Source organism: Paroedura picta, chromosome 4 (genome assembly GCF_049243985.1).
Source record: "Paroedura picta isolate Pp20150507F chromosome 4, Ppicta_v3.0, whole genome shotgun sequence".
NCBI lineage: Eukaryota > Metazoa > Chordata > Lepidosauria > Squamata > Gekkonidae > Paroedura > Paroedura picta.
In genome coordinates, this window is record NC_135372.1 from 68,237,837 (window position 1) to 68,262,529 (window position 24,693).

General features: G+C 42.3%; 1 protein-coding gene across 2 annotated transcripts in view; it reads left to right on the forward strand.

Annotated features, from left to right (window-relative positions):
* Positions 1-24,693, forward strand: part of PIGK (phosphatidylinositol glycan anchor biosynthesis class K) — a 138,236-nt gene that overhangs the window by 103,390 nt on the left and 10,153 nt on the right. For both annotated transcript variants that reach the window (XM_077333293.1, XM_077333292.1), the window contains one exon: positions 485-560. In XM_077333293.1, the coding sequence (XP_077189408.1) occupies positions 485-560 (76 nt within the window). The remainder of the gene's footprint in view (positions 1-484; positions 561-24,693) is intronic.

Here is a 24,693-nt window from a genome sequence, read left to right on the forward strand (position 1 = left end):
TTGTCCTATCAGCTGGAATGAGTGCAAGGTACTAAGTCATCTGCATTCAGGGTCATCTGCACTGTATTACTTCTCCCCATCTTAAGTCATCTGATCTCAAACTTGTTAGGCTTTAGGCACTAAGAAAACATTTCTTTTTCCTTAAGTTTTTTGTGGTCTTCACTCTCCCCCCCCCCCCCCCGCACTCTCTCTCTTTCCCCCTCTTAACTAGTCTTTAGTTTTAAACAAAACTAAAAAAAACTAATCTCAAGTTGGTTTTATTACTCCCTTGTGGTGTTATTGATTCCTACTTGTCGGCTTTTGCTGCTCTCTCTTGCTGTAAATTGATTATTTTAAAACATTTTTATTAAATTGACTTGCTTGGATCTATTTTGTGGTATTCATGATGTTTTAAGTACTTTTAAATCTGTTGGGAGCTGTCTTAGAAGTGTTCTGCTGATATGTGTACAAAATAAATAATATTTAAAATTATTCTCTTTTCCAGACTTTCTGTAGATGAAGTAGCAACAGAGCCATTAAAATATACAGAACAACTTCCGGTAGCAGAAATAATACACCAGGTAGGTTATTCTATACTTCTTTTTATTATTTGTCTCAAGAATAAGTGCTTTCATCTTTGAAATAAATGTTAGCATTTAGTTAACTGTAATTTTATATCCATCTTGAGTCTCAGAGAGAAAGTCAGGTCGTAAATAAATAAAATAAAATATTATTGATTATAATAGGAGCAAATAGTACTACAAAGGTAATAATGGATTATCCTTGATTGTCAGAAGAACCGTGTGATGTCCGGAGTAGAGTGATAAATAGTGTATCAATTTAATTCCTGTAGCAAAGAGACAATATAGGCTCTGCATAGGTAACATATGCAGAGAAAAGCCAGTGTGCATAGGGAGGAAGGAGAGTGTTGATTCTGGCTTTCATTTAGACTCCATTTCTAAAATGTGGGCTTATTTTTGCAAGTTGCTTGTGATCAAGGTTACTTTTCAAAATGTTTCTAAACATCATCATCATAATCATTATTGACAGCCCTTTTTAGGTGGCTCAAGGTGGGCAACAACAAAAAATATATACAAAATAATATGCTTTACATAATTAAAATAATTAATATGTTCAGTTAAACTGCTGTTTATATGCCTGTAGGCCTTACATCTGAACTCCAGCCAATGTCCATCCGGGCCAGCACTTAGTTGTGAACAGGAATGTGGACAGCATGCTTGCTTCCGCTCCTTCCTGTAATGGGTTGGTTTGTCCCTGCTGTGTACAAAGGCATGTGCAGTCTTGTCTCCAGGATACATAGGTGGGTCCAGCTGGAGAGGGGCAAGAAGATATGATTGTGCTTAGAATTAGATTATGATGCTGCCTGCCTTTCCCGATGTGGATTCTTAGGGGGAAAACCAACCCAAGACACTTTGGATGCATTGCTGCATTTTATGGCCTTGGCTTCTCTAATCTGTGTGTTTCTCTAATCTGAAGACTCTTTTACCATTTGCATTTTTCCTCTTTTTCCAACTTGCTCCGTGAGTAAAATCATGCCAAGTGCTGCTTTGTGATCATTAAAAATGCCGAACCAGTGATTTTATCATATAGCAGTTACGAACTAGAAAAACAGTTTCTAACAATATAATTCTAAGTGAATTGTATGCTGTTTCCAACTAGCAGTTCTGTTGTTATAGCTCAGTTGTTATGGCAGCAAAAAGCAGTATTTTATGTGTAGGTATTTCATTCTAATTGTGACCACGTTTAACTGCTGGCATGCTAAGCCAGATGCTGCTGCTGTTGTCTAAATGGCCCATTATCTACAGCTGAGGCCTTCAGACACAGCAGCTTTTGAATGAGGCTAGATCAACAGGAAAAATGGAAGTCCACCAAGCATAAAAGTTGTTTGGACCATCCTCTGGGTATTAATTATTATTGTGTTTCCAAATATCTTTGTCAATCAAAGTCGCTTCCTGCAGTTGAGTTTGCTTGCTGGAGGCTATGCCAGTTTATAGCTTAAAGGAAACATAGGCTTTATTTTAGAACTTTCAGGTGTACAGGCCTTTTCTCCAAGATGTTAAACCCAAAGGAAATTTAAAACTTTAGGCTGAAATCTGCACCTCCGGCAAGAATATCTGTTGTGTTCAGAACATGGAAGATTGGAAATCAGGACCAGTTTGTATGTCAGGAACTCCCCTGGCGTTGTCAGAGCTTCAAATGACCCAGCAGCCTGCAAATGTCACATTTAAAATTCTGTCTTCATGCTTGCCGCTCAGCATAAATGAATTAAACAGCAGAGCAGGCAGTAAGTCAATATGTTCTTAACAGTGAGAGTGAGCAGTGAAACAGTTTGAGGACTGTTTTGGAATAGGTAAATAGGAACTGCTCAGAGCAGTTCACCTAAAGGAATATCTGATACAGGAAACAGAATTAACCTTTAAGATGGTTGACCCAATGAAATGTCACATTAATATTTTTACAGCACACAGAAAAAAAAGTAATTTGACTCTAGTGGATTCATTTGGCTGCTTTGTGCCACACCACAATGTAATACTTCATTGAACAGAATCAGAAACATGGCTTCATTCAGTTCACCCATTTACTGGAACAAATATTTCTGTCTAATCTAGTCTAGTGTATTTTTATCCTGCTCTTGCTGCAGAAAGCTTGGGACAACATATGAGGTCCTCCTCATTTTATTCTCACAACTTAGTGAGGTTGGGAGAGTGACTAGCACAAGTTCAACCAGCAAGCTTCATGGTAGATTCAAAACTTGAATCCATTGTGGATCCTAGTCTGACTCTCCAAAACTGGTATACAGGGGACAGCCCTTCACTGACTAATCTCCCTAATCCAGGGCTGCAAACAGAGGGCTGCTGTGTGAGAGAGTTACTCATGCCCTTGCCAAATCCCTTGTGGAATATCGCAGGGTACAGTTCTCTCCCTCCACTCTATTCAGCATCTTCATGTGCCTTCTACTCCAATCGTGGGGTTCAGACTGGGATGCCATCAATATTCAGATGACACCTAGCTCTGTTTCCTAATGGACAACTGGCCAGACTTTCCCCCAGAAACATTGGGCCCCTCCAAGTTTTTATCCCGGACAGAGCCCGCCCTTTCTCCTCCCCTTTAGGGCTTACTCATTTATTCCGCTCCACAGGAGCGGTTAAAGATTTCTGTGAATCTGTAACTCTTGATATGACCAATCAAACAGTATACAATATTTTGGCACATAAAATGACAATAAAACTGTAATTGTTCTCTTTCACTTTCACATCTTCCTACTTTCCAATACCTTGCATCCATTCCAAAGGTGTTCTTTTCTCGTGAAGCAAAGTCATTCCATCTTCATAGACTTCGGAATGGCTTTATTTTCAATTAGTTTGTTGTAATACCAACCCCCCCCTTTTCATAAAATATAATATTGGGTAGGATTATTTCATGCAGAATGCCTCTCTCAAAGGGACAACTCACTTGAATAGGACGTGATACCCATCAGGTTTTCATGAATGCATTAGTGCTGGCCATTTTAACCTTGTCAGCAGTTGCTTGGTTTATCTTCTAGGAAGCCTGTGTCAGCAGCACAATCTGATGTTTGAAAGGGGCAGGGGATAGAAGCAAAAGTAGAGAAGTAGGTGACTTCTTTAGAAGTTATATTTCACTTCCTAAGAGAAGTTGATTTCCATTAGTGCTATTCTGTCTCTTTTTGGAAATCTGAATTTAAAATCAAGGTTTTAGGCTTTCTGTTGTGAAAAAGAGCCCTACTTCACATAATGACAAGCATATGGGTCAGATTACATTTGTGTACACATTAGAAGGTTAATTTCACTTTAATTTGTTGAGAATAAAAGGGTGATTAGCATGCTATAGATTTTTATTCATCTCTTATAAAATCAGTTAAGGGCCTTTAAAACTTTAATCAAGCATGCAAAGAGCTTAATAAGTGAACAAAAGCACTGATGTGCTTAAGTCAGATGAAAGTATGATATGCTTTTGGTTAGAACATTTATTCTGGGGGTGAAAGGAAATTGAAAAACAATTCAAATACACTGAAGAATTTAAGAAGAATTGGTTCTTATATGCCCCTTTCCTGTACCAGAAGGGGTCTCAAAGCAGCTTACAATCACCTTCCCTTTCCTCTACCCACAACAGACACCCTGTGAGGTAGGTTGGCTGAGAGAGCTCTGATATTACTGCTCAGTCAGAACAGCTTTATCAGTACTGTGGCAAGCCCAAGGTCACTCAGCTGGCTGTATGTTGGGGAACGGGGAATCAAACCTGGTTTGCCAGATTAGAAGTCTGCGCTCCCAACCACTACTCCACTTTTACTGAATAAAAAAGAATTAGTGAGTAAAAAAGTAATAGTGTATATCTGGTTAATGGTTTTCAAAAATAAACGGGGCACATTAATGAAGATACCAAATTTTTACTCCTTAAACAGCCACACACATTTTCCCAGAAATAATTGAACCTATGGTGCTCTGGTATGTCCTGTTTGTACTGTCTCAAGTGAAACTGTCCAATCACTGAAGGATCATTCCATAAATTCAAGTATCATCTCATTTCTCTTTACCAATCTGCTTATATGACCTCTGTTTAATGATGAGGTAGTATCCATGAGAATAACAGAGAAAATTGGTCTAATAGGTGCCAATAAATCATACTAAATCTCTGGAGAAAGACAGGAAGGAAGAGATATCAGGGATGTGAAATGAGGAGATATAAAGAGGATAATGCGAGAAAGGGCTGAGTAAGAAGCTTATCTGTCCACTTGTATTCAATAGACTCAAATATATTAAAAAGTGTTAATTTCCTTAATAGTTTTGACAGCATAATTTTGAATACACCATGCATGATTGTATGTATTGCATTGGAGAAATATGAGCCTGCTATAGCTGAGGGCACAGGAATCTGTTTTCAACATTTCTTTAACATTGAAAACATAGTATGTCAGTAGCAGGGGCATGAATTCAGGTCTACCTGAGCTGAAAATACCTTATGAGGATTGGCTGCTTGTCAGCCTCTGTTGGGCAGGGCCTGCAGGGATCCAAGCAGGATGAAATGTTTGGCCAGCTATTTGGAGCAGGTAAAAATAAGAATGCATATTTTGTGTACAAAATCAAGCAAAACTATTCTAATGGATCATGAACTATGGTGAAAACTATGTAAAATCTCCAAGGATAACTTTCATGTGTAGCATTCTTGTTGAGGTAATGAGTAATTGGTAAATATTATAGCCAGGTTTTATAAATGCAAATTATATTTTGTAGCATCTATTTTCCTTACCCTTGTGGCTACTCAAAGGTCACTTATAAATGGCAGCAGTCAATTTATACTTCTATCACACAACAACATCTAGCATACTATTTTTCATTTTTACCAAGCCAGAGAATTGGATATACTCATGATATTGAGGGGACTAGAAAGGGAGGCTTATATATGACCTGCATTTTTCCTGATTTGGTCAGTTATCTGTGCAACAACCACTACAGTTCTCAATACAAACATGATTATTAATCCTGAGTTGTGAAAAAATTGATTATGTATGTATGTATGTATGTATGTATGTATGTATGTATATTTGTATATTGTATATTGTGTGTGTGTATATATGTATATATATATATGTGTGTGTGTGTGTGTATAAATAAAATTATGGGCTCCTCTGAGTGATAAATTTTGAACTTTCATTTTTTGAAGTGGGGTATCATATACTTCCTGCAAGGAAGACGTGTTGACTTTGCCTTGACCTACTCCAGCTTTCCAAAAAGTTCAGAATTTTAAGATGGTTCTTCTGTAGAGCCAGAAATGTTGGATGCATTTCTCATCCATCATTCCCAGGTCATGCTTTCCCAAGGTACCTTGTTGCCTTTCTTTCTGTGCTTTTGTCTTCATTGGTGCCAAAGATGCTCAAATATACATTGAGAATGACAAGCTAACTCTCTAATGTAGCTTGTATTATAGGCATCGATCATTGTCAGTCAGTGGTTGTTACTGTCTGTGTGAGAGGGTAACTGTATTATTATTAGTAAGGAAAATTGAAGTGCTAGCTTTTGTAGGCTTCACGGAATGCCAATTGTTGTATAGTTGAATTTGCTTCTTAAAACACGGTTCCCAGAATACATACATGACTATTTTGATCCTTATTTTTTTCAATAGATAGAATAATGACTTAATAAGTCATTTATTCCTAGTAGTGTTTTCTGTAATCTGAAGTGAGTCTCTCTCTCTCTCTCTCTGTATGTATGTATGTATGTATGTATGTATGTATGTATGTATGTATGTATGTATGTATGTATGTATGTATGTATTATGTATTATGTATTATGTATTATGTATTATGTATTATGTATTATGTATTATGTATTATGTATTATGTATTATGTATTATGTATTATGTATGTATAGAGACACAGACATATTTTCTAAGCTTTCCTATACTGGTCGAATCTCAAGGCATTATCTTTAACTGCTCCTAGCGGAGAAGATAATATATTTTGTTAAGGGCACCAAAGGCGGGCCCTGTCCATGATGAGGAAGGGTGCCCATAGGCCCCTTCCTCTGGAATGACAATCGGGGGGCCCAATTAGCAGGCGCAAAGCGGTTGTCGGTCCGGCGCCAAGGGACCAATTGGGAGCCGCACACAGCGCCTCCTTGCCGCCGTACGATTACACTCTGCATGGCCCCAGGTAGCCGCTGACGCAGCCGGGGGCCCTCGACAAGCCTCACCGCCAACTCCTGAGACCCGCCCGAGCCGCCCCGCACTGTGCCGCCCCGTGCAGGCCCCGCAGACTCCCAGGCCCCGCTTGAGCCCGCAGCTACGGCTGCATTGGCCTCGCAGCCCCCGCCAACTCCCGAGACCCGCCCGAGCCGCCCCGCGCTGCCCTGCGCCACACCGCCCCAACCCGCCTCATGCCTGCCCCGGCCCGCCGACTCCCGGGCCCCGCTCAAGCCGCCAGCCATGGCCGCACCAGCCCCACACCCCCGCAGACTCTGAGGACCCGCCTGAGCTGCCCCACGCTGCCCTGAGCCGCGCCGCCCCAACACGCCCCATGTCCGCACCGGCCCGCCCCATGACCACGCCGGCCCACTGACTCCCAGGCCCCTCTGGAGCCCCCAGCCACGCCCGCACCGGCCCCGCACCTCCGGCGACTCTGAGGATCCCCCAGAGCCGTCCCGCGCTCCCCTGAGCCACGCCGCCCTGACGCGCCCCATGCCCGCCCCGGCCCGCCGACTCCGAGGACCTGCTAGAGCCCGCTGCATTAAGACTGCAGCGGGATTATTTACTAGTATAATATATTAGCAAAAATGCTTGTTATATTTAAGTATTCAGTGGGTGCTAGAGCCCCCCTTGTCTTGGGGAGACCAGTTGAGGCCTGGAGAGGCCTCGGTTGGTATTTTTGGGATGGGGGGAGGAAGTGCTGTTGGGGACTTTGTGACTCCATATGCCTCTCTGAAAAGGGTTGCCCCTCCCCCTGCTGCTCTGAAAAGGCTTACCGAGGCCTCAGAGGGCATTTTCATAGTGCTGGTGGGAAGTGCCGGCAGGGACTTCTTCCCTTTCCCGCTGCCCCAAAGAGCCATGCCGAGGGCTCGGCGGGTGTTTTTAAGGTGGCAGGGGGAAGTGCTGTCCGGGCCTTCGCTTCTTCCTCTGCCACCCCAAAAAGGCTCGCTGAGTCTTTGATGGGCGTTTTCAGGGTGGTGACATGAAGTATTCAGTGAGCATTTTTGGGTGGCAGCAGGAAGCACTGACAAGGATGCCAGTCCTCCCCTGACTGCTCTGGGCAGTCCTGCCACAGTCTGGCAAAGTTGCTCGTTGCGGCAGGCGCACTGTCAGAGGCTGGTTCATCCTCTCACCCTCTCTCCCACAGCGTCACAGGCCTGGCAAGTCCACAGCTGGGGCTGCTTGAGGCAGGGGTGAGTACTGGTAGAGGTCTCCCTCCCTCCTTCCTCACCCCCATGGGGCTTGCAATCCCAGGCCCCACACCCTTCCTCTAGCTCCCACTCACCAACTGGCACTTCTTTCATATAGGAGAAACTGGAGGGGGATGCGGGCAGGGGTGGGACACCCTTCCTGACTGGGTGTTCGTTGGACGGATGGCCAGTCAGGAATAGGATAGCTGGAGCTGCATACCTGGCTATGAGTGCCAACTCCTTCCTGCACCCTCTTACCATTTTATTTATATGTAAAGATAACAGAATCTCCAGTATGTTCTGTAGAAGCTGAGAAAATTAAGCACATTTGTTTAATTTGCACTTCGGAGAATTCATCTCAGAAATTTGGTGGCATTTCTGATCATGCAGTCTTTGACCCCAACTTGTTCAAAAGCTGTTCCAAAGTATTTCATATATTTCGTACAAATTTTCATACACAGTAATTAATTCGCAGAAACAAGAAATGGGTAGAGGAGATTTCCCTTGAAACAAGTGGCAATAGCCTAATGCAATGATATTCTGCTGATCTTTTTTTCTGTGCATCCATATTTATCCTTTGTAAACACACCTTAGATTAAAAGTGTAATTAGATATAATATACACATGCATGTAACTTTCTCTCCATTTTAAATGAAAAGCAGATTCAGGAGGTGCCAGTGGAGGAAGAGCAATGTTTTCTTAGCCAGAAATAAGTCAGGGGATGCTACGCGACTGCAGGGTCATTACACACTTTTGAGGTCCCACTTCCAGACTTCAAGAAATATGTTCAGACCAGGGACAGTCAACCTCCTGGAGATCTGGAATTGGTGCTCATCTCCAGGCAAAAGTGGCTGCTTTGGAGGGGTGACTGTGTAGCAATGTATCCCACTGAGGTTTAGGGATGCCAGCCTCCAGGAGGGGTCTGAGAATTCCCTGGAAGTACAGTTCAAATCCAAGAAGTTAGGCTGAAGGGAAAGCGCTCTCCCCTCACATGCATCGCTTCAAATGGAATGCACGTGGTCCCAGACACCCCTTGGCTGCTTGGCTGGTGATATGTGCCCTTCTGAAGCCTGAGGCCTACTGCTAGCAACTTCAGTCCCTGTTGTTGTCCACAAGGCCAAATCGTTGCCTAATAAAAGTAGATCACCTAGTTCCCCCCAAAGTCTCACTGTCACTGTCTACTTACCTATAAAGCTAACTCCACTTGATATTTCATCTGCGCAACAACCCTGTGTGGTAGGCCTCAAATCTACAGAGAGTTGCTTGGCTGCGTCTTCCCTCCAGTAGCGAAGCCAGCCAGAGCAGTATTTTAAGTGAGAAAGGGCTTTTCTGTGTCCTCTCTGTCAGCCAGTGGTTAGGCAGAAGGGGAAAGCTTCCCTCCCCTCTCAAAAGGAAAGCACACCCATGCCCACATACTCCTCTGCGTTACTCTCAGAAACAACTCCCTCGCCTCAGTCAGGGGCTGTTAGAGACTTCTTCACAGCAGGCCTGAAATGAGGGGGAGAGAATGCACTCACCTGCCAGCTCTGCAAGGTGGCATGCGGGCTTCCCGGCCTAAGGGGAAAAGTAGCCCCCCCTGGCCTATTAACTGTGTCCTTGCCATATTGCCCCTGTCCAGGTGGGTGGGCTATGTCACACCCCTATTGGTCCAAAGTCCAGGGCGCCGGACTAGTCTGATCTTTGGACCAATGGGAAGGTGCAAAATGCCTTCCTATTGGTCAAAAGATAGGACTGGCCCCGCCCACTCTCTGCTCACCTAGGCCTTAGCTTTTTATATTTTACAGTGAAGCTGTTCCAGATGTTCAAGTATTCTTTTACTTTGACTGTGTTACCCATGTGTTTGACTGCAGAATGTGGCTGTTTGGTGCAATACCTTACTGGTTTCATTGCTGTGGTAGAATTTTCAATTTAGCAGATAATTCCTTCTTTCTCCCCCAATTATTTTTCACTCCTCTGGGGCTCATTATCCTACACCCATCCAGATTTGTCATTATTAACTCATGTTCTTGCATATCTGTTATCAGAAACTTGGAATCTATCTGTGGCGCTTCTCGTTTATTTGCTGCCCTTAAAAAAAAATCAGAAAATTGAATACTATTTAGGTCACTCCTGCAAGTTGTTTCCTTTGGGAATGTGAGGAATATCTTTGCTGGTGGATAATAGTATGCAAACAATGCCCTCCTTAATCGCAGAGGAATAGACTCAAATATATGAAAAAATGTTAATGACCTTAATAACTTTAATGACCTTAATACATCATGTGCTGTTGCAGTCATTGCATTGGAGATTTGTTGTTGTTGTTGTTATACTTTTATACTGCTGCTTCCAGCACTGATGGCTCACAGAGGTTCACAATATGAGCATGACATAAAACATGTCATATATGCCTCCTATAGCTTAGGGCACAGGAATCTGTTTCCAACATTCCTTTAACATTGAAAACATAGTATGTCAGGATCAGGGGTGTGAATTCAGGTCTGTTTGAGCCAAAAATATACCCCAAAACTACCTTATCAGGATTGGCTGCTTGTCAGGCTCTGTTGGGCATTCTGGTTTAAAGGGATCAACCAAAAGAGCCCCACCTGAGCTGAGGCTCAGTTGTTTTTAGCAGCTTTGCCACTGCTTATTTGGCAGCAAATTTCAGTTCAAGTCTATATGACCTGCAAAAATTAGGGATTTCTGAAAAATCCCAGATCCAAATACTGTACCGATATTGAGATCAGGATTTTTGGGTGGAATCTCAATCTTTAAGTGTCCGATAGACACAAATCGAAAAATACCAGGGGGAAAATTGCACACTCCTAGTCAGTAGCAGTGTGTACTTTGCCAAAATGTTAAGCACAGCAGTAGGTCTGATTTACCTTGCTAGCATAAGCCATAGGAATAGCATTAGGTACCAGTAATGAAGCTGAAGATGCCCATCACATTAGTTTAGAGCACATCAGTTGATTTCTTTAGTAGCTTCTCATATGTAGAAGATTACTTCCCCCCCCCCCCCCAATTCTGCCTGATATGATAAATTCAGTTTTGAGTCCTGCTATGTTTTTCATAATGGTAAAATGAAATCTTTTTGAATTCTTTTTGGAAAATTGAGTTACTTACATTTTATTTTGCAAAGCCTTGCTTTAACTACTTTTCAAAAAATTCACTTATACCAAATTATATTTGCATTGACAAAGGATTAAACTAACCACAAAAGGAATGCTAATGATATAGAATTGCCAGAAGAATTTATGGGATATCCTGCTCTGTCTATTGAGACACCTGGGCATATTCTCCATTCCCCAATAAAAGCCATTTTAAATTGCAACATTTTAAAATTAAACGTTTTAAATTTATGCAGGAAATTTTCAAATACAATGTCCCAAGCAGCTCTGCATCATAGAAAATCTAAGTCATTGTATCTGCCTATCCCCACCCAATGGGTCTTCCAGCATCTTCATGGTACATCCCCCAAAGTTACCATATTTGGCTCCCATCCCTTCCTCGCCTTTGGCAACCATCCCATGTGCTTTTCCAAGTGGCTGTCATTCCACTTGGTGCCTTGCCATTCCAGAGTAGTTTATCTGAGTGTAATGGTTAATTCATTCCACGCTTCTTTTGCAATTGTTTTCTGACTATAATTATTATAAGGTTGTGCACGGTGGCATCTGAAGCTGCCATTCCAGGCTGATGCAGCCAGTGCTGCGCCATGGTGGGGGGGAGGCGTGGGCGCTGACACACCGGTTGGTGCACACATGCAGAGCTCCATGCCTGTTTGTGTGTGCCGACTAACGCATCAGCACCTGCGCGTCCCTTCCTCCTTGCGGCGCGGCGCTGGCTACGTCGGCCTGGAACGGCAGCTTTGGACGCCGCTGCGTACAACGCTACTATAATACATTTCAATGGAGCCCATGCAAGTCACTTGGTATTCTTGCTGCCCTTTATTTCCAGTGGGTCTTCCAGCATCTCCCATGGTTTCCAATGGACATTCTTGTCATTCAAGACACGGTCATCTCGTGAGTAAGGCACCTTTCTAGATCACTGAAAGCAAATAAGATCCCCCCTCCCCCACAGCAGGCAAAAGGTCTCGGGCAATTTGAGGCCACCTGACAAAAACTGGGGAGGGATACAGCAAACCAAGAACAAATCCCCCCCCTCACCTTTCTAGCCTAGAACAATGAGAGATGCTGAATGCTGTTGCAGACCCATTGCATCTCCCATAGTTTTCAGTGGGCAATCTTGACCCAGCACAAGGGAGGGAGCAGGTTTTCTCCCTTTAAATTTTGAGTTTTTCTGCTCTGCAGCTGTACCCGGTGCCTTCCCTCCCCCTACCTTTTTAAATTGTGGCTGTGCTCTATGCCTTCTCTTAATCCTAGCTTCCCCCTCCCCCTTTGAATTTGCATTTTGGGGGTTTGTGTGCTCCCCCAATGGTCACCAATCAGAGGTGTAGCTTTGTAGTCAGGAGCGTTCCACTGCCATAAATACCACAGGGGTAATTTCTACTAATTTACATACAGCTCGGCTGCCAGGGCAAATGGCATGTTCATGTGATCGATGGTTGCTCTGAGAACAAACTTAGTTGTTCCCTTCCCCAGCACCAAATATTATTTCAAATACATTAGGGATTTTTAAGCTAAGTAGTGTACATTTTTCATATAATGGTGGGAAAATTTGACTATTAGGCTTGTATATTATGTTACAGAACATTTATCCTATTGTTAATTACATCTATTTACAGATATCAGCATGAGGTGTACACAAATTAATCAGAGCACAGAAATACTGGAAATAGATTATTGTGCCCTCAGTTATAGTAGGCATATATATCTCAATGCCAAGCATACAACAACACATGGTATATTAAGATGCTGTCAAAGCTATTAAGGTCGTATATTTGAGTCTATTTCTGTGCGATGATGATGATGATGATGATGATGATGAAGAAGAAGAAGAAGAAGAAGAAGAAGAAGAAGAAGAAGAAGAAGAAGAAGAAGAAGAAGAGTTGGTTCTTATATGCCGCTTTTCCCTACCCAAAGGAGGCTCAAAGCGGCTTACAGTCGCCTTCCCATTCCTCTCCCCACAACAGACACCCTGTGGGGTGGGTGAGGCTGAGAGAGTGCTGATATCACTGCTTGGTCAGAACAGCTTTATTAGCACTGTGGTGATCCCAAGGTCACCCAGCTGGCTGCATGTGGGGGAGTGCAGAATCAAACCCAGCATGCCAGATTAGAAGTCTGCACTCCTAACCACTGCACCAAACTGGCTTAAGGAGGGCATTATTTCTATTTTCTTTTACCTGTATTACTTAAGCCCTTCTGCAGTGTCTGAATGACCAGGCTGATAGGGAATACAAAAATGACTGTTCTTTAATTGTATCATGGTTGATATTTAATTTTTAGAAAGTAAGAATCTCTAAGAATTGAAGAGAATATAAGGTAAACTTTTGCTGCTGGTGTTTTCAAATTAAAGTTAATATAATTCTACAATATCTGTGTACACATGTGCACCTTATTGATGTACTCATGCATACTCTTTGTTTTGTGTACTGACCGTTCTCATGCGGAGTGCAGTGAAGTCAATCCTACTTAGAAACTAAATCTAGCTATCCCTGAAGTTTGAGTGTACGTACAGGAGTAAATCAGAGGTAGTGCTCACTAACTTTCCCACTAGGTTAGAATCCCAGTTTATATGAAGAATACTATTCCCAGTTAAGTAGGCAGGGGTTCCAAGCAGCTGTGTTGGCTCAAAGCAAAATCAAAAAAGAAAACCCACATTTTACCTTTTGTTAAGACAAAACTATGTGCAAACTTTGAGTTCTTTGGTGGAAAATGTGTATATGTGTGTATATGTGTGTGTGGTGATTATTTTAAGCCCTCTTGTTTGTATCCTAAGTAGAACGATACTGGTTGGAGCCAGCATCAGGTTGTACATATGGCCTTCAGAAAGGAAGGGGGGGGGGAGGAGACAGCCTCCAATTGCAAATATAAAAGCCATTGTTGAATGTCTGTCTAACGCCAAAGAGAAAACAATGGTCTCATGACGGAGAGAACAAAAAAAAGATGCAGTGATACTACATTTATTTCCTTTTTTCAGCTACTCCATATCTTTGGCGGTTTTCTGTGACTTTTTCTACTGAGATTTAATAGATTTGAGCTTATTTCTGATATTATTTTATTTCTAGATCTGTATGAAGAAGAGGGAATATTTTCATTAAAAAGCAGTTTTTCAGCTTTCCTAAATAGAAACTCTTTGCTGTTCTTATGAGTTTCATTCCTTGAGAGGTTATAATATTCATGAACATTCCAGGATGCTATAGCAGATTTGTTGCTAGGTTCATAGTCAATTATCATAATTGAATTTATGTATATGAATTTTGTCCCACTTATACTTGACCCTTCCCTGTTCCCAAAACACAGTGAAAAAGCATCTGCTATGCATGCAGAAGATCCCAATTTCAATCTCTGGCTTCTCCAGTTAAAGATCCATGAGTAGTGATATGAAAGACTTCTGGCTGAGATCCTGGTGAGCTTCTGCTAGTCATAGCATTGCTAGTCATAGCATTGCTATTTGGAGACTGAGCACATTCTAACAGGATCTCCCCGCCCACACTCATGTGGTTTGTGGTCTGCACAGAAGGCCGATGAGCAATGTTAGTAACTGAGCATGCATATCTCCCTTTTTGGTTCTTGCAACCTGCAAGCCACATAAATATGAAGACCCCCTAATGATAACAGTATGAGGGCCCCCTAAGTGGGCTTCTGGAATCATGGGACCTGTAGTATGTGCTACATGTGATACTAGCATAAACCACTTCTAAGCCTGGTAAGATAACTAGCATTCCAGTTTACACTCTATCTGTAGATGGCAAAGAGAAAGAAATAGTAATCTTTTATACATGTATCCAGGAAGAATTGATCACACACCTAAACAAGATGTGTTGATAATCATAGGTGATTTTATAACCATCTTCAAGTATTTAAAAGGGTGCCATATAGAGCAGTGGTCCCCAACCTTTTTATCACCGGGGACCACTCAACGCCTTTTACTGAGGCCCGGGGGGGGGGTAGTTTACTCCTCTACTCTCAATCACTGCCCTAGCGCTCTCTGATTGCTATGGTAATGTTTAAACATCCCATAAGATACAGACATGCCACAACAATGAAGTATGTTGTAAAGGGCCGGGGGGGGGGGGAGAAGGCGTCCTTCGGGGCCCACCTCCAATTAGTCGAAGGACCACATGTGGTCCGCGGCCCACAGGTTGGGGATCGCTAATATAGAGGATGGAGCAGAGTTGTTCTTTTGCCCCAGAGGGATGGACCAGAACGAATGGGATGAAATTAATTCAAAAGAAATTCCATCTATACATCAGAAAGAAGTTCCTGACAGTTAGAGTGGTTTCTCAGTGGAACAGGCTTCCTCGGGAGGTGGTGGGTTCTCCATCTTTGGAAATTTTTAAACAGTGGCTAGATAGCCATCTGACAGAGAGGCTGATACTGTGAAGGCTCAAGGGGGTGGCAGGTTATAGTAGATGAGCGATAGGGATGTGTGTGTCCTGCATAGTGCAGGGGGTTGGACTAGATGGCCCATGAGGTACCTTCCAATTCTATAATTGTATGATTGGAACACAAGCATATGAAATAAAGTAAACAGAAACAGGAGCACAAAATGAAGCAGGAGACGACTCAGAATGTTGGGAAGATGATAAGTTGTTATTGCAAATATGTTTCAGGCTACAAAACAGACAATTGTGAATATTACTAGGTAACCAAATGCAGTAATGAAATAGATTACATAATTGTAAGTGGAACCTGGGGAAGCTCTCTGTTTAAACAAAACTGAAACAGGCCATGACAGTACCAAAAATGTAATCTAAAATATTTGGGGCTGTCCCAAACCAAACTGGAATTTTTTGGTTTATGCCTGTCCATATTGTCTTCTCATGCAAGTAAAATGATGCTGAAAATCTTACAGCAAATACTGTTACCATGTATGGAATGAGAAATTCCAGATGTTCAAGCTGGATCCAGAAAAGGAAGAGATATTAGAGATCATTTTACAAATTCACAGTAGTTACTGAAGCATATGAGAGAATTTCAGAAGGAAATCAGCTTATGTTTCACATATTACGGCAAAGCTTTTGACTGTAGATAACGAAAAGCTATGTATGTATGTATTTATTTATTATATTTATATATACTGCCCTTCCCGAAGGCTCAGGGCAGTTTACATCAAACAGGAACAATACAAATAACTCAGTTTATAATAATACAATAATAACTATAACATTACGAACAATAGCCACAACTTCTAATTGTTCTACGGTTTTGATAGAACAGGGTGCTTTCCAGAAAGCGGAACATTAAAGCAGATTTGGGGTGTCACTTTGCTTGCTTGAAAATTAACCTCAAGAACATCATCAAGAAAAAATAAATGATTACTCAGGCATTATACAACTTCAAGGGTAACAGGGAGGAAGTTGACATTATTTTAAGATTTTCTATTATTTGATTCTGTCATGAACCAAAAGAGAGATTGCAACTGTGCCACCTGACTAGATCAGGTGTGCTGCTGCCACAGCATGGTGCTGAGCCAGGAAAAAAGTCTTGAGCAGGAACAGCTGTTAGGTGCAGGCTTTACTGAGGTGGAGCTTCTTGCAGCTAAAGGGGTTGCACTAAAAGGAATGTCCAAAGCCCTAGTCATAAACAAGCCATAGGTCAATAGCCAGGAAGTTACCAGACAAGAGAGAGTCCATAATCAAACTCAAGAATCAAAGCTGAGAAGCCAAAATGCCAACAGGGAGTGTCCAGAGTAAAGGTCATTGCTACCAGCCTGGGGTTGTCAAGGAGTTCAGGAACTAAGAATGTGGAGTCAGGCTGCTTCAGGAACTAAGCACATTGCATCCACACTGCATTCTTCATGATCATTCCTTAAATCAAGCTGAGCAGTCTGCATGGGAGTTGTCTTGCCATCACTCACTGTCATTAGAATCCTTTGTACACTGGGGTGGTTCATTAAGCATGCTGAATGTTTCCTCTCATCAGTGCGACCCTAAAGTTTTGCTGGCAGCATCTAGTTGGTTTGGGCAAATATGGGCCACTTGCTTCAGATGTGGTGATTCTAGGAATACAGCCTTAAATTCCTGTGTGGAGCTCCACCTGATCAGTGTTTGTTGACACAACTGGCTGCATTCCTTTGTCTGCTGCATTCACAACTGTATCAGCTCCCCGAGACACCAACCCTTCGCTTCATTAGATGAAGTGTTATCACTGGATGGTCATGACAGTGACCAAGAAATCAGAAGAAGATTGAGACTGGGAAGCGCAGCTATGAAGGAACTAGAGGGCATCTTTAAGTGTGAGGATGTACTGTTGGAGATCAAGATGAAGAATAAGACTTGGTTCTTATATGCCACTTTTCTTTACCCAAAGGAGTTTCAAAGTGGCTTACATTCGCCTTCCCTTTCCTCTCTCCACAACAGATACCCTGTGAAGGTAGGTGAGGCTGAGAGAGCCCTGATATCACTGCTCGGTCAGAACAGCTTTATTTATTTGTTTGTTTGTTTGTTTGTTTATTTATATTTCTATACCGCCCATTTCTTTGTAGCTCTGGGCGGTTTACACAGAACATTATAACTTACATGAAACATTATGTAGACTATAACATCAAAACAACTTTAAAAAACATCAAAAGATTACAAAACCACTATCTTTAAACCGCCTGTGGCGCCACGGGCGCCACGGACTATATAATTCGGTAAGGGGGGTAGAGGTGGGATTAGTCCATGATGAGGAAGGGTCCGGATTGGACCCTTCCTCACGACAGACAATCGGAGGGACCAATCGGCAGGCGCGAAGCGCATGCCTATTGGTCCCTCCGATTCCCAGCTCCAGCAACTGCGAGCCGCGCGCAGCGCGGCTCGCAGTTCCTCCCGGCCTGATGCGGCGAGATGCGCAAAGCCCGCCGCCAACGAAACAAGCTCACCGCCGCTGACCAGCCCACCGCTGCCGCCGACCAGCCCGCCGCCGCCGCCGCCTGAGGTCAGGACCTAGCGCCCGCTGCATTCCCCTGCAGCGGGCTTGATTACTAGTTATAATATAATAATAATGAACAGTAACAGGGCTGTGGCAAGCCCAAGCTGGTTGCATGTGGGGGAGCACGGAATCAAACCCGCTTCGACACTCCTTCCCCACCTATCACTCTAGATACTGCCATCCGTTCACATCCTTCTGTATGAGTCCTGAGCCACTCAACTCCTATAGGCCTGCTGAACACTGCCTGGCCAACTGTCTCCGGGAGATTCACCTGTGTCTCAGCCAGGGCCAGTCTTCTCCTTGTGGGAGGCTTATGGTCATTTTGGGTGGGCAACCTGGACCTGCACCCTGATGTATTCCAGCCTTCTGTCATTATGTGCTACATCTGCCAGAACACTTCCATGTCCTCCTCATAAATGGGGGCCAATTTTCTACACTGTATTGCATAGAAGTATCTCAAAGATTTATTTATTTCCAATATTTACAAACTGCCTTCCAGATACCAAAACTTTCAAGACAGCTTGCAATAAATTTTAAAATAATCAGAAAAAACATAAAAGACCAAAAGCTACAATATCTGTGGAAAAATGTCTAGTAGGAGAAGACTGAGTAATGTCAGTCATATATTAGAGGAAGTGAAATGTTTGTGAGGTCCACTGGATAGCTGCAGACTGTTTCTAAGCCTAAGACAGTGATTGTGAATGGAGGCAATACATGTCCCTCAGGAAGAGAGATATAAATCTTGAGGGCTTTCAGATTGGTAGGGGAAGGGCAAATGGGCAGCATTTGAGATTTTAGAGACCCTCCTTTTCCTCACTTGCAATGGCTTCTGACAGCTAATGGAAGGGAATTGTTTATACTGCTCACTCAGCACTAAGAATAAAATTCCAGGTCCTAGATTTCTCCTCTAGGCCCTTGAAACTGCAGCCCAACATTAAAGAGTTGGCTGATAGTTATCTGGCACATCAATCTTTTTAAATGTATGCCTAAGATATGTGTCTTATATTAATGTACCATAAGTATACCTGTATAAATAAAGGTGCCTTCTCTGTAGTGCTGTTTTTATGTCCTAGTTTTTAAATTAAATTGTGGCTGGAGGAGTATTCAATAGTGGCACTACATACCTGTGACACTGATTCCATGTTGTATGCTGTGATCATCTGGTATTCATAGATATTCTCTTTCCAGACATAGATGATAATGGCACATTGTAAATGATATACTGGAGTTGCAGAAGGGCCTTTCAGGTGCCTTATTTTTTGCTGTGTTTTCTATTTTATAAACGATTTCATCTCTCCTGAAGAAAAGCCAAAACAATAAAATATAATTGTTACTAATAAATCCAAATCGATGAGCAACTGCTGCTGCTACACCCACACATTTTCTCTCTCTCTGTTGTCATGGGTTTGATTTACATTTCACCAGCTTAATTGAGGAACGGTTGGAACCCAGCTTTTATTTGTGAAGTATAGAATGCCGACTTCCAAGCAAATACACAAATTAATCACACTTCAGTCATCATGTAATCTTAATGATGCTTGCATGCCAGTGACTCCTTGTTGTTTATCCTTCCAGACCCTACTGCTGTATATTGTGGCCATTTGACACACAGGTCCATCTTGACAGAGCTGATGAATAGAGAAGGAGAGAGATATTGGCAGGTTGCTCACCAGGGCTGCTTCCTCTAGCATTGTTTTCCTAAATAATTCAGAAAGGCTGGTATTTTCATCAAATTATTTCTGTTCTCTGAATGAATATTAAGGAGTAAATGAGAGGACGTATGAGGTGGAGTATTTTTGTTTGTGGTGTTGGACAGGGAGAATAGTATTATGATGTTCCTTGCATTCACATTTGCATATTTTTGATCGACACACACCGCTTATTTTTGCGTGTGAGCCCAGGGTCATAAAGGGCTTAATTGCTTTTGCTTGCTGACAGGTGTGTGTGTGCCATTTCACAAATTCTTACTCAGGTGTAACTTCTTGGATCCTAAGATGAATTATACTCAAGTAGATAGCAAATTGAACACTCTTTATACCACTTGCTCAGCATTCATTATGGTGGTCTTTTTATTCTGCTGTAGAAATAATGCAAACCACCCCGAGAGGTGATTGGAATGAGACTCTATGGAAGATGAGTGTAAATGATTTTACATGTTTTGATTTAATTGCATCAACTTAAGTGATGAATATTAGGAACCACTGGGATAGCATTTACCTTCCTAGATTCTCTTTGACCCATTATGCACGGGGAGAATAACGCACATTCGGGGTGGAATGGCGGCAACTAAAATCACGGATAATGCACGGTGCCGGCTGCAACCGGCCGCAGCTTTGGTGCATGCCGCCGAAAAAGCCGCGTCAGCGAAACACGGAAGAAAGCGCAGCTTCCAGGTGACTGGGGTGCAACCAGAAGCGGCGATGGGATCGCCGCGTGCATAATTGGTTACTCTGGGTTTTGCCGCCGTCGTGCCCCCTCCCGTGCAGAATCGGTGTGCTTCGCGTCTTCCCCCTCCGCGTTTTCCATGTGACTCGAAATCGCCGTTTCGGCAGCCGTGCATAATGGGCCTTTGTGAGGTATAGAGTAGCCTAGTTCCAGCAGATATACTATTACATAATCAGCCATGGTTGATGGTTTCCAGATTAGGTGCTTTGAATGCCTGACTGAAAGGAAGAGTGAAACTTATATCAAGCTGTAGAGTGGGAATGAGGGACAATTATGAGCCAGACAAAAGAAATGGACTGGTTTCTTACAACCAAAGATAGGCATGGGCCTAAAGAGAGCCCCTATGAACTGGCTTGACACATGGGTTATGAGGCAGACATATTTGCCTATGAGTACCACTTGCAAGTACTTAACCATCAAAGGTGGGTAAATGAGATGAGTGTAGAAGACCAAGTAAAAGGATTATTTGTGTGAAATTTGAGGAATACTGTTAGTAGCAATTTTTTACATTTAGATAAATAATTAACTGAAAGTGTCATCTTGTTGGTCCTAAGAAAGCTACGAGACATAAGATGGTTCATATTATTTTATACATTTATGTTAAGGTAACCAGATTTTAACATTGGTAAAACGGGACACCATTGACTGGGGGGTTCTTGATTAAAAATTTGGTCTATATGGAGCAACAAAAAGTTTAATAGAAAACATAGAACACAAAAATAGTATTGTAATATATATTTTTTAAATTTCAACATAAGTACAATTTGCCAGGTACCCCCCAAAGGTGGGACAATCTGGTCACCTTAATTTATGTGGAGGGGAAATTATACTGGTTTTGAAGCTGAATTGCATTCTCCAGGCAATTCAACATCTAGTTACTCTTGAGAAACAAAGTAGAACCTCTAGTATCCCATAGGGTAAAGGCTGAATGTTAGTCTTGTAGCACTACCTTCTGGGAGCTCTGGGCCAGATGGGATAGGAGGCACTACAAATCAGTCCCCCTCCTTAGTTTGAGAGCAAGGATGGTGTTATGCTTAGAGCTTGCCTTTCCTTCCTCCCAGCAGATGTTTATAGAAAATGGACAGGGGTTTTTGCCCAGCAGGGCTTCTGATTAGCTGTGCAGATTTACCAAAAGTTGCTTCAACAACAGGTGCCGATGCAGCACTAGGATCTGTGCTACATTACTGTGTATTTGGCAAGAAACTATGTTTAAACACTATGTTAATTAAAATGCATTAAGTTAAACAGAGTTTCTGCTTGAAATGTTGAAGAACTAATATGAGAGTTATGCATAAGAGTAGCGATCCCCAACCTGTGGGCCAGTGGGTGCAAACTTAAATGGACTCCGGGGAATGGTAGAAGACAGGAAGGCCTGGAGGATCATTGTCCATGGGTCAGACATGACTTCGCACCTAACAACAACAACATTACATTACAGTACTACGGGCACCTATGTCTATCCCAACTGAAGCGCACCCGGCGTATAGGATGACCCCCCACTTGGAGGCATGTTTTTCAGGGGGGGAAAGTAGTCTTATACGCCAGCAAATACTTGCCCTCTCTTTAGATGCAGTATAGTAGCGATCCCCAACCTGTGGGCTGCGGACCACATGTGGTCCTTCGACTAATTGGAGGTGAGCCCCGAAGGACGCCTTCTCTCCCCCCCCCCCCCCGGCCCTTTACAACACACTTCGGGTGTCATTGTCTCCCATCACTCCCAGATGGGACTATCTCGTTGCAGAGAAACAAACTCAGGGTTCCCATTGATTTGTCATTGTCATGAGTTAAAATTTCCATGAAAATAAAATGTCTTTTACGGTTGCACCCACCACCCTTTCTCAGAATTCCAAACATGCCTACCGATTTGAAAAAGTTGGAGACTGCAGGGTTCAAGAGATGAGCTAGGACATCTAGGTTCAAATCCTTTGTACTATGCAGTTAATTGGTGAGATTTAGAAGGAGAAAATTGGAGTGCTTTGTTTTGTTACTTAATTCTGTGAATGCCTCCAAAATGTTAGTTGCAGCTTTGTTTGATGCTGCTGTATAGTGGAGGTACTACATTATTCACAAAATTCTGATTTGAGTTTATACGGTGGATCCTGAAAATCTTTCTTGCTTTGACTGACATAATTTTTCTAAGGAGGGAATTGATTGCATGCATTTTTGTCTTCATCATATTTGTGAGAAATCTTGTATATTTATAAAGGTGAAAAGAATGCACTGCCAAAGAGACCTTCTATACCCAGTAATCTGCTTGCGAATCCTCAAAACTCATTGTATAATCAAAGGTTGAGAATTATTTGGAGCAGGTACTTGGTATAGTTTTCCATGCATACTGTAGCAGTTTGTGTCTCCTTAAAAGCTCCACAGTGTGCGGTGCTGCTCCTTAACACCCGTACTGCATTAGCAGTATAATACAACTACTTGCAATGTGGAAATAGTCACCTCAGTGTCACGTTTTCATTACTAGGGCACACTTTTTGGGATGTACTCTCACATGGTTTGAAAGATAGAAAACCTAACATTTCTTCAGATGAACTGAATGTTGAAGTGCATTTGTACAACATTTCATTTAGACAGGTGAGAAAATGAGAACATCTGAAGCTGCTTTATACCATGTTTAAAGTATCTGCTGAGATCCTTTGGTTTGAACCTGAGAAGTGCAAGCAGAGCTCTTCCTTTGTAGTTGAGCCACATTTCTTTCCTTGGGTAATACAGGAAAGAAAGCACTTGGAGCAGTACTGGAGTCCAGCACTTGGAGCTTTCTCCAAGCTACCATGATAGAATTCTCAGCCTCAACCAAAAGAAATTTGTTACCAAGTAAGCTTGTACTTGGGGCCACTAAAATAATAATTCCAATATCAAGTTGCTTTCCTGGAGAAGTCGCAGGAAAACTTGGCTGAGGAGATCGCAGACCCAGCAGCCTTGTATTATTATTTCCTCAGTGCATCACTTCTGTGGAGGCATCTGTCAGAAGGATCTGCCATTAGAATAATGCAGAAGCAAGGAAAAGAGAATAATAAAGGGTCTTTTCCTGGTTTTTCCTTGGTAGCCTAAGGGAGGTGCCATGACTCAGTAGCAAACTGATTTGTAGGCAGAAGGTCCCAGGCTCAACCCACAGCTTCTCCAGTTAAAGAGATCTTGTAATAGGTGATGTGAAATATCTATACTGGAGAGCCTGTCAGTTAGAGTAAACGGGATTAGCCTTGATGGACTAATGCTCTGACTTGTTATAAGACAGGTTTGTATGTGTACTTTCTTCATCTAACTTACCTTTCCCATATAATGAATTATCACAGGTCTTCACTTGGGTATTTTAACTGAAGTGCAGTTCTAGTTACAACTGTACAGACAGTTTAGCCAGCTAGGTCATAAATCATGTGCTCCGTGGACATCCCTTTCCCTAAATCAAGGGTTTCCACTACATTTGGCTATCATTCAGCTGTAGTTTTCTGAAGGACAATGTATTTAATTATATGAAATAACAGGTATGTGAAAATTGACTTATTTTCTCCCAACAAATCAACTGTTTCTTTGCAACCCCCCCCCCCCCCCATGAGCACATGCCAATATCTACTTCATGGTAAAATATCCAAGCTTTTAATTTGTAATGTTTTTTTGTTTGTGAGCAGGGAAAATTCATAATTGCAACTGTCGGCTAATAACTTAATCCTCTTTCGTACCTGCACTCCTAACAGAATTCCAGTATAAAAGATGCTTGTTAATCCGTGAAACAATTTGGAGCACTTTTGTACAGTCTCTCTATTTCTCCTTATTAATCAAAATGTCAGAAAGATTTGGCACTTGTGTTACAACCATTCCTTCATCACGCATAAAGTTCAGGCAGTGCACAGCTTAAGTTACTATCTTGCTACCCATGGTTGTGGAGGGCTGTTTGGATTGAGCAGCATGTTCAATGGTGCTGGCAGTACTGCAAGGAGTGTTGGTTCAGACTTGGCTAATAGTGATGGGGGTAGAAACAGACTCGCCTGTCCCCTTCTCCACATTGACACCAGCTGGGTATAAGATGAATGGATCTTGTGGTAGTGCTGGGTCATTATCACTTTCCAATCGTATCACTGCTTTCAAGTTCCATGGCTTTCCCTGGGGAAGAGTTATATATGTGGGAATTCACCCTCGCATTTCAACAAATCTAAAATGGTTTCACTTTGGCTAGATAATAAAAATAAACTGGGTATGTGTTGCAATGAAAAGCAAAAAATCCTTTTTTTTAAAGCTTGTTTCAGAAGTTCCCTGAAACTTGAAACCTGCTCAGCTTCCAAATAGATGGAACCATTCATACAAATTAAATGTTGACATTTACATAATATATTCACAACCTAGT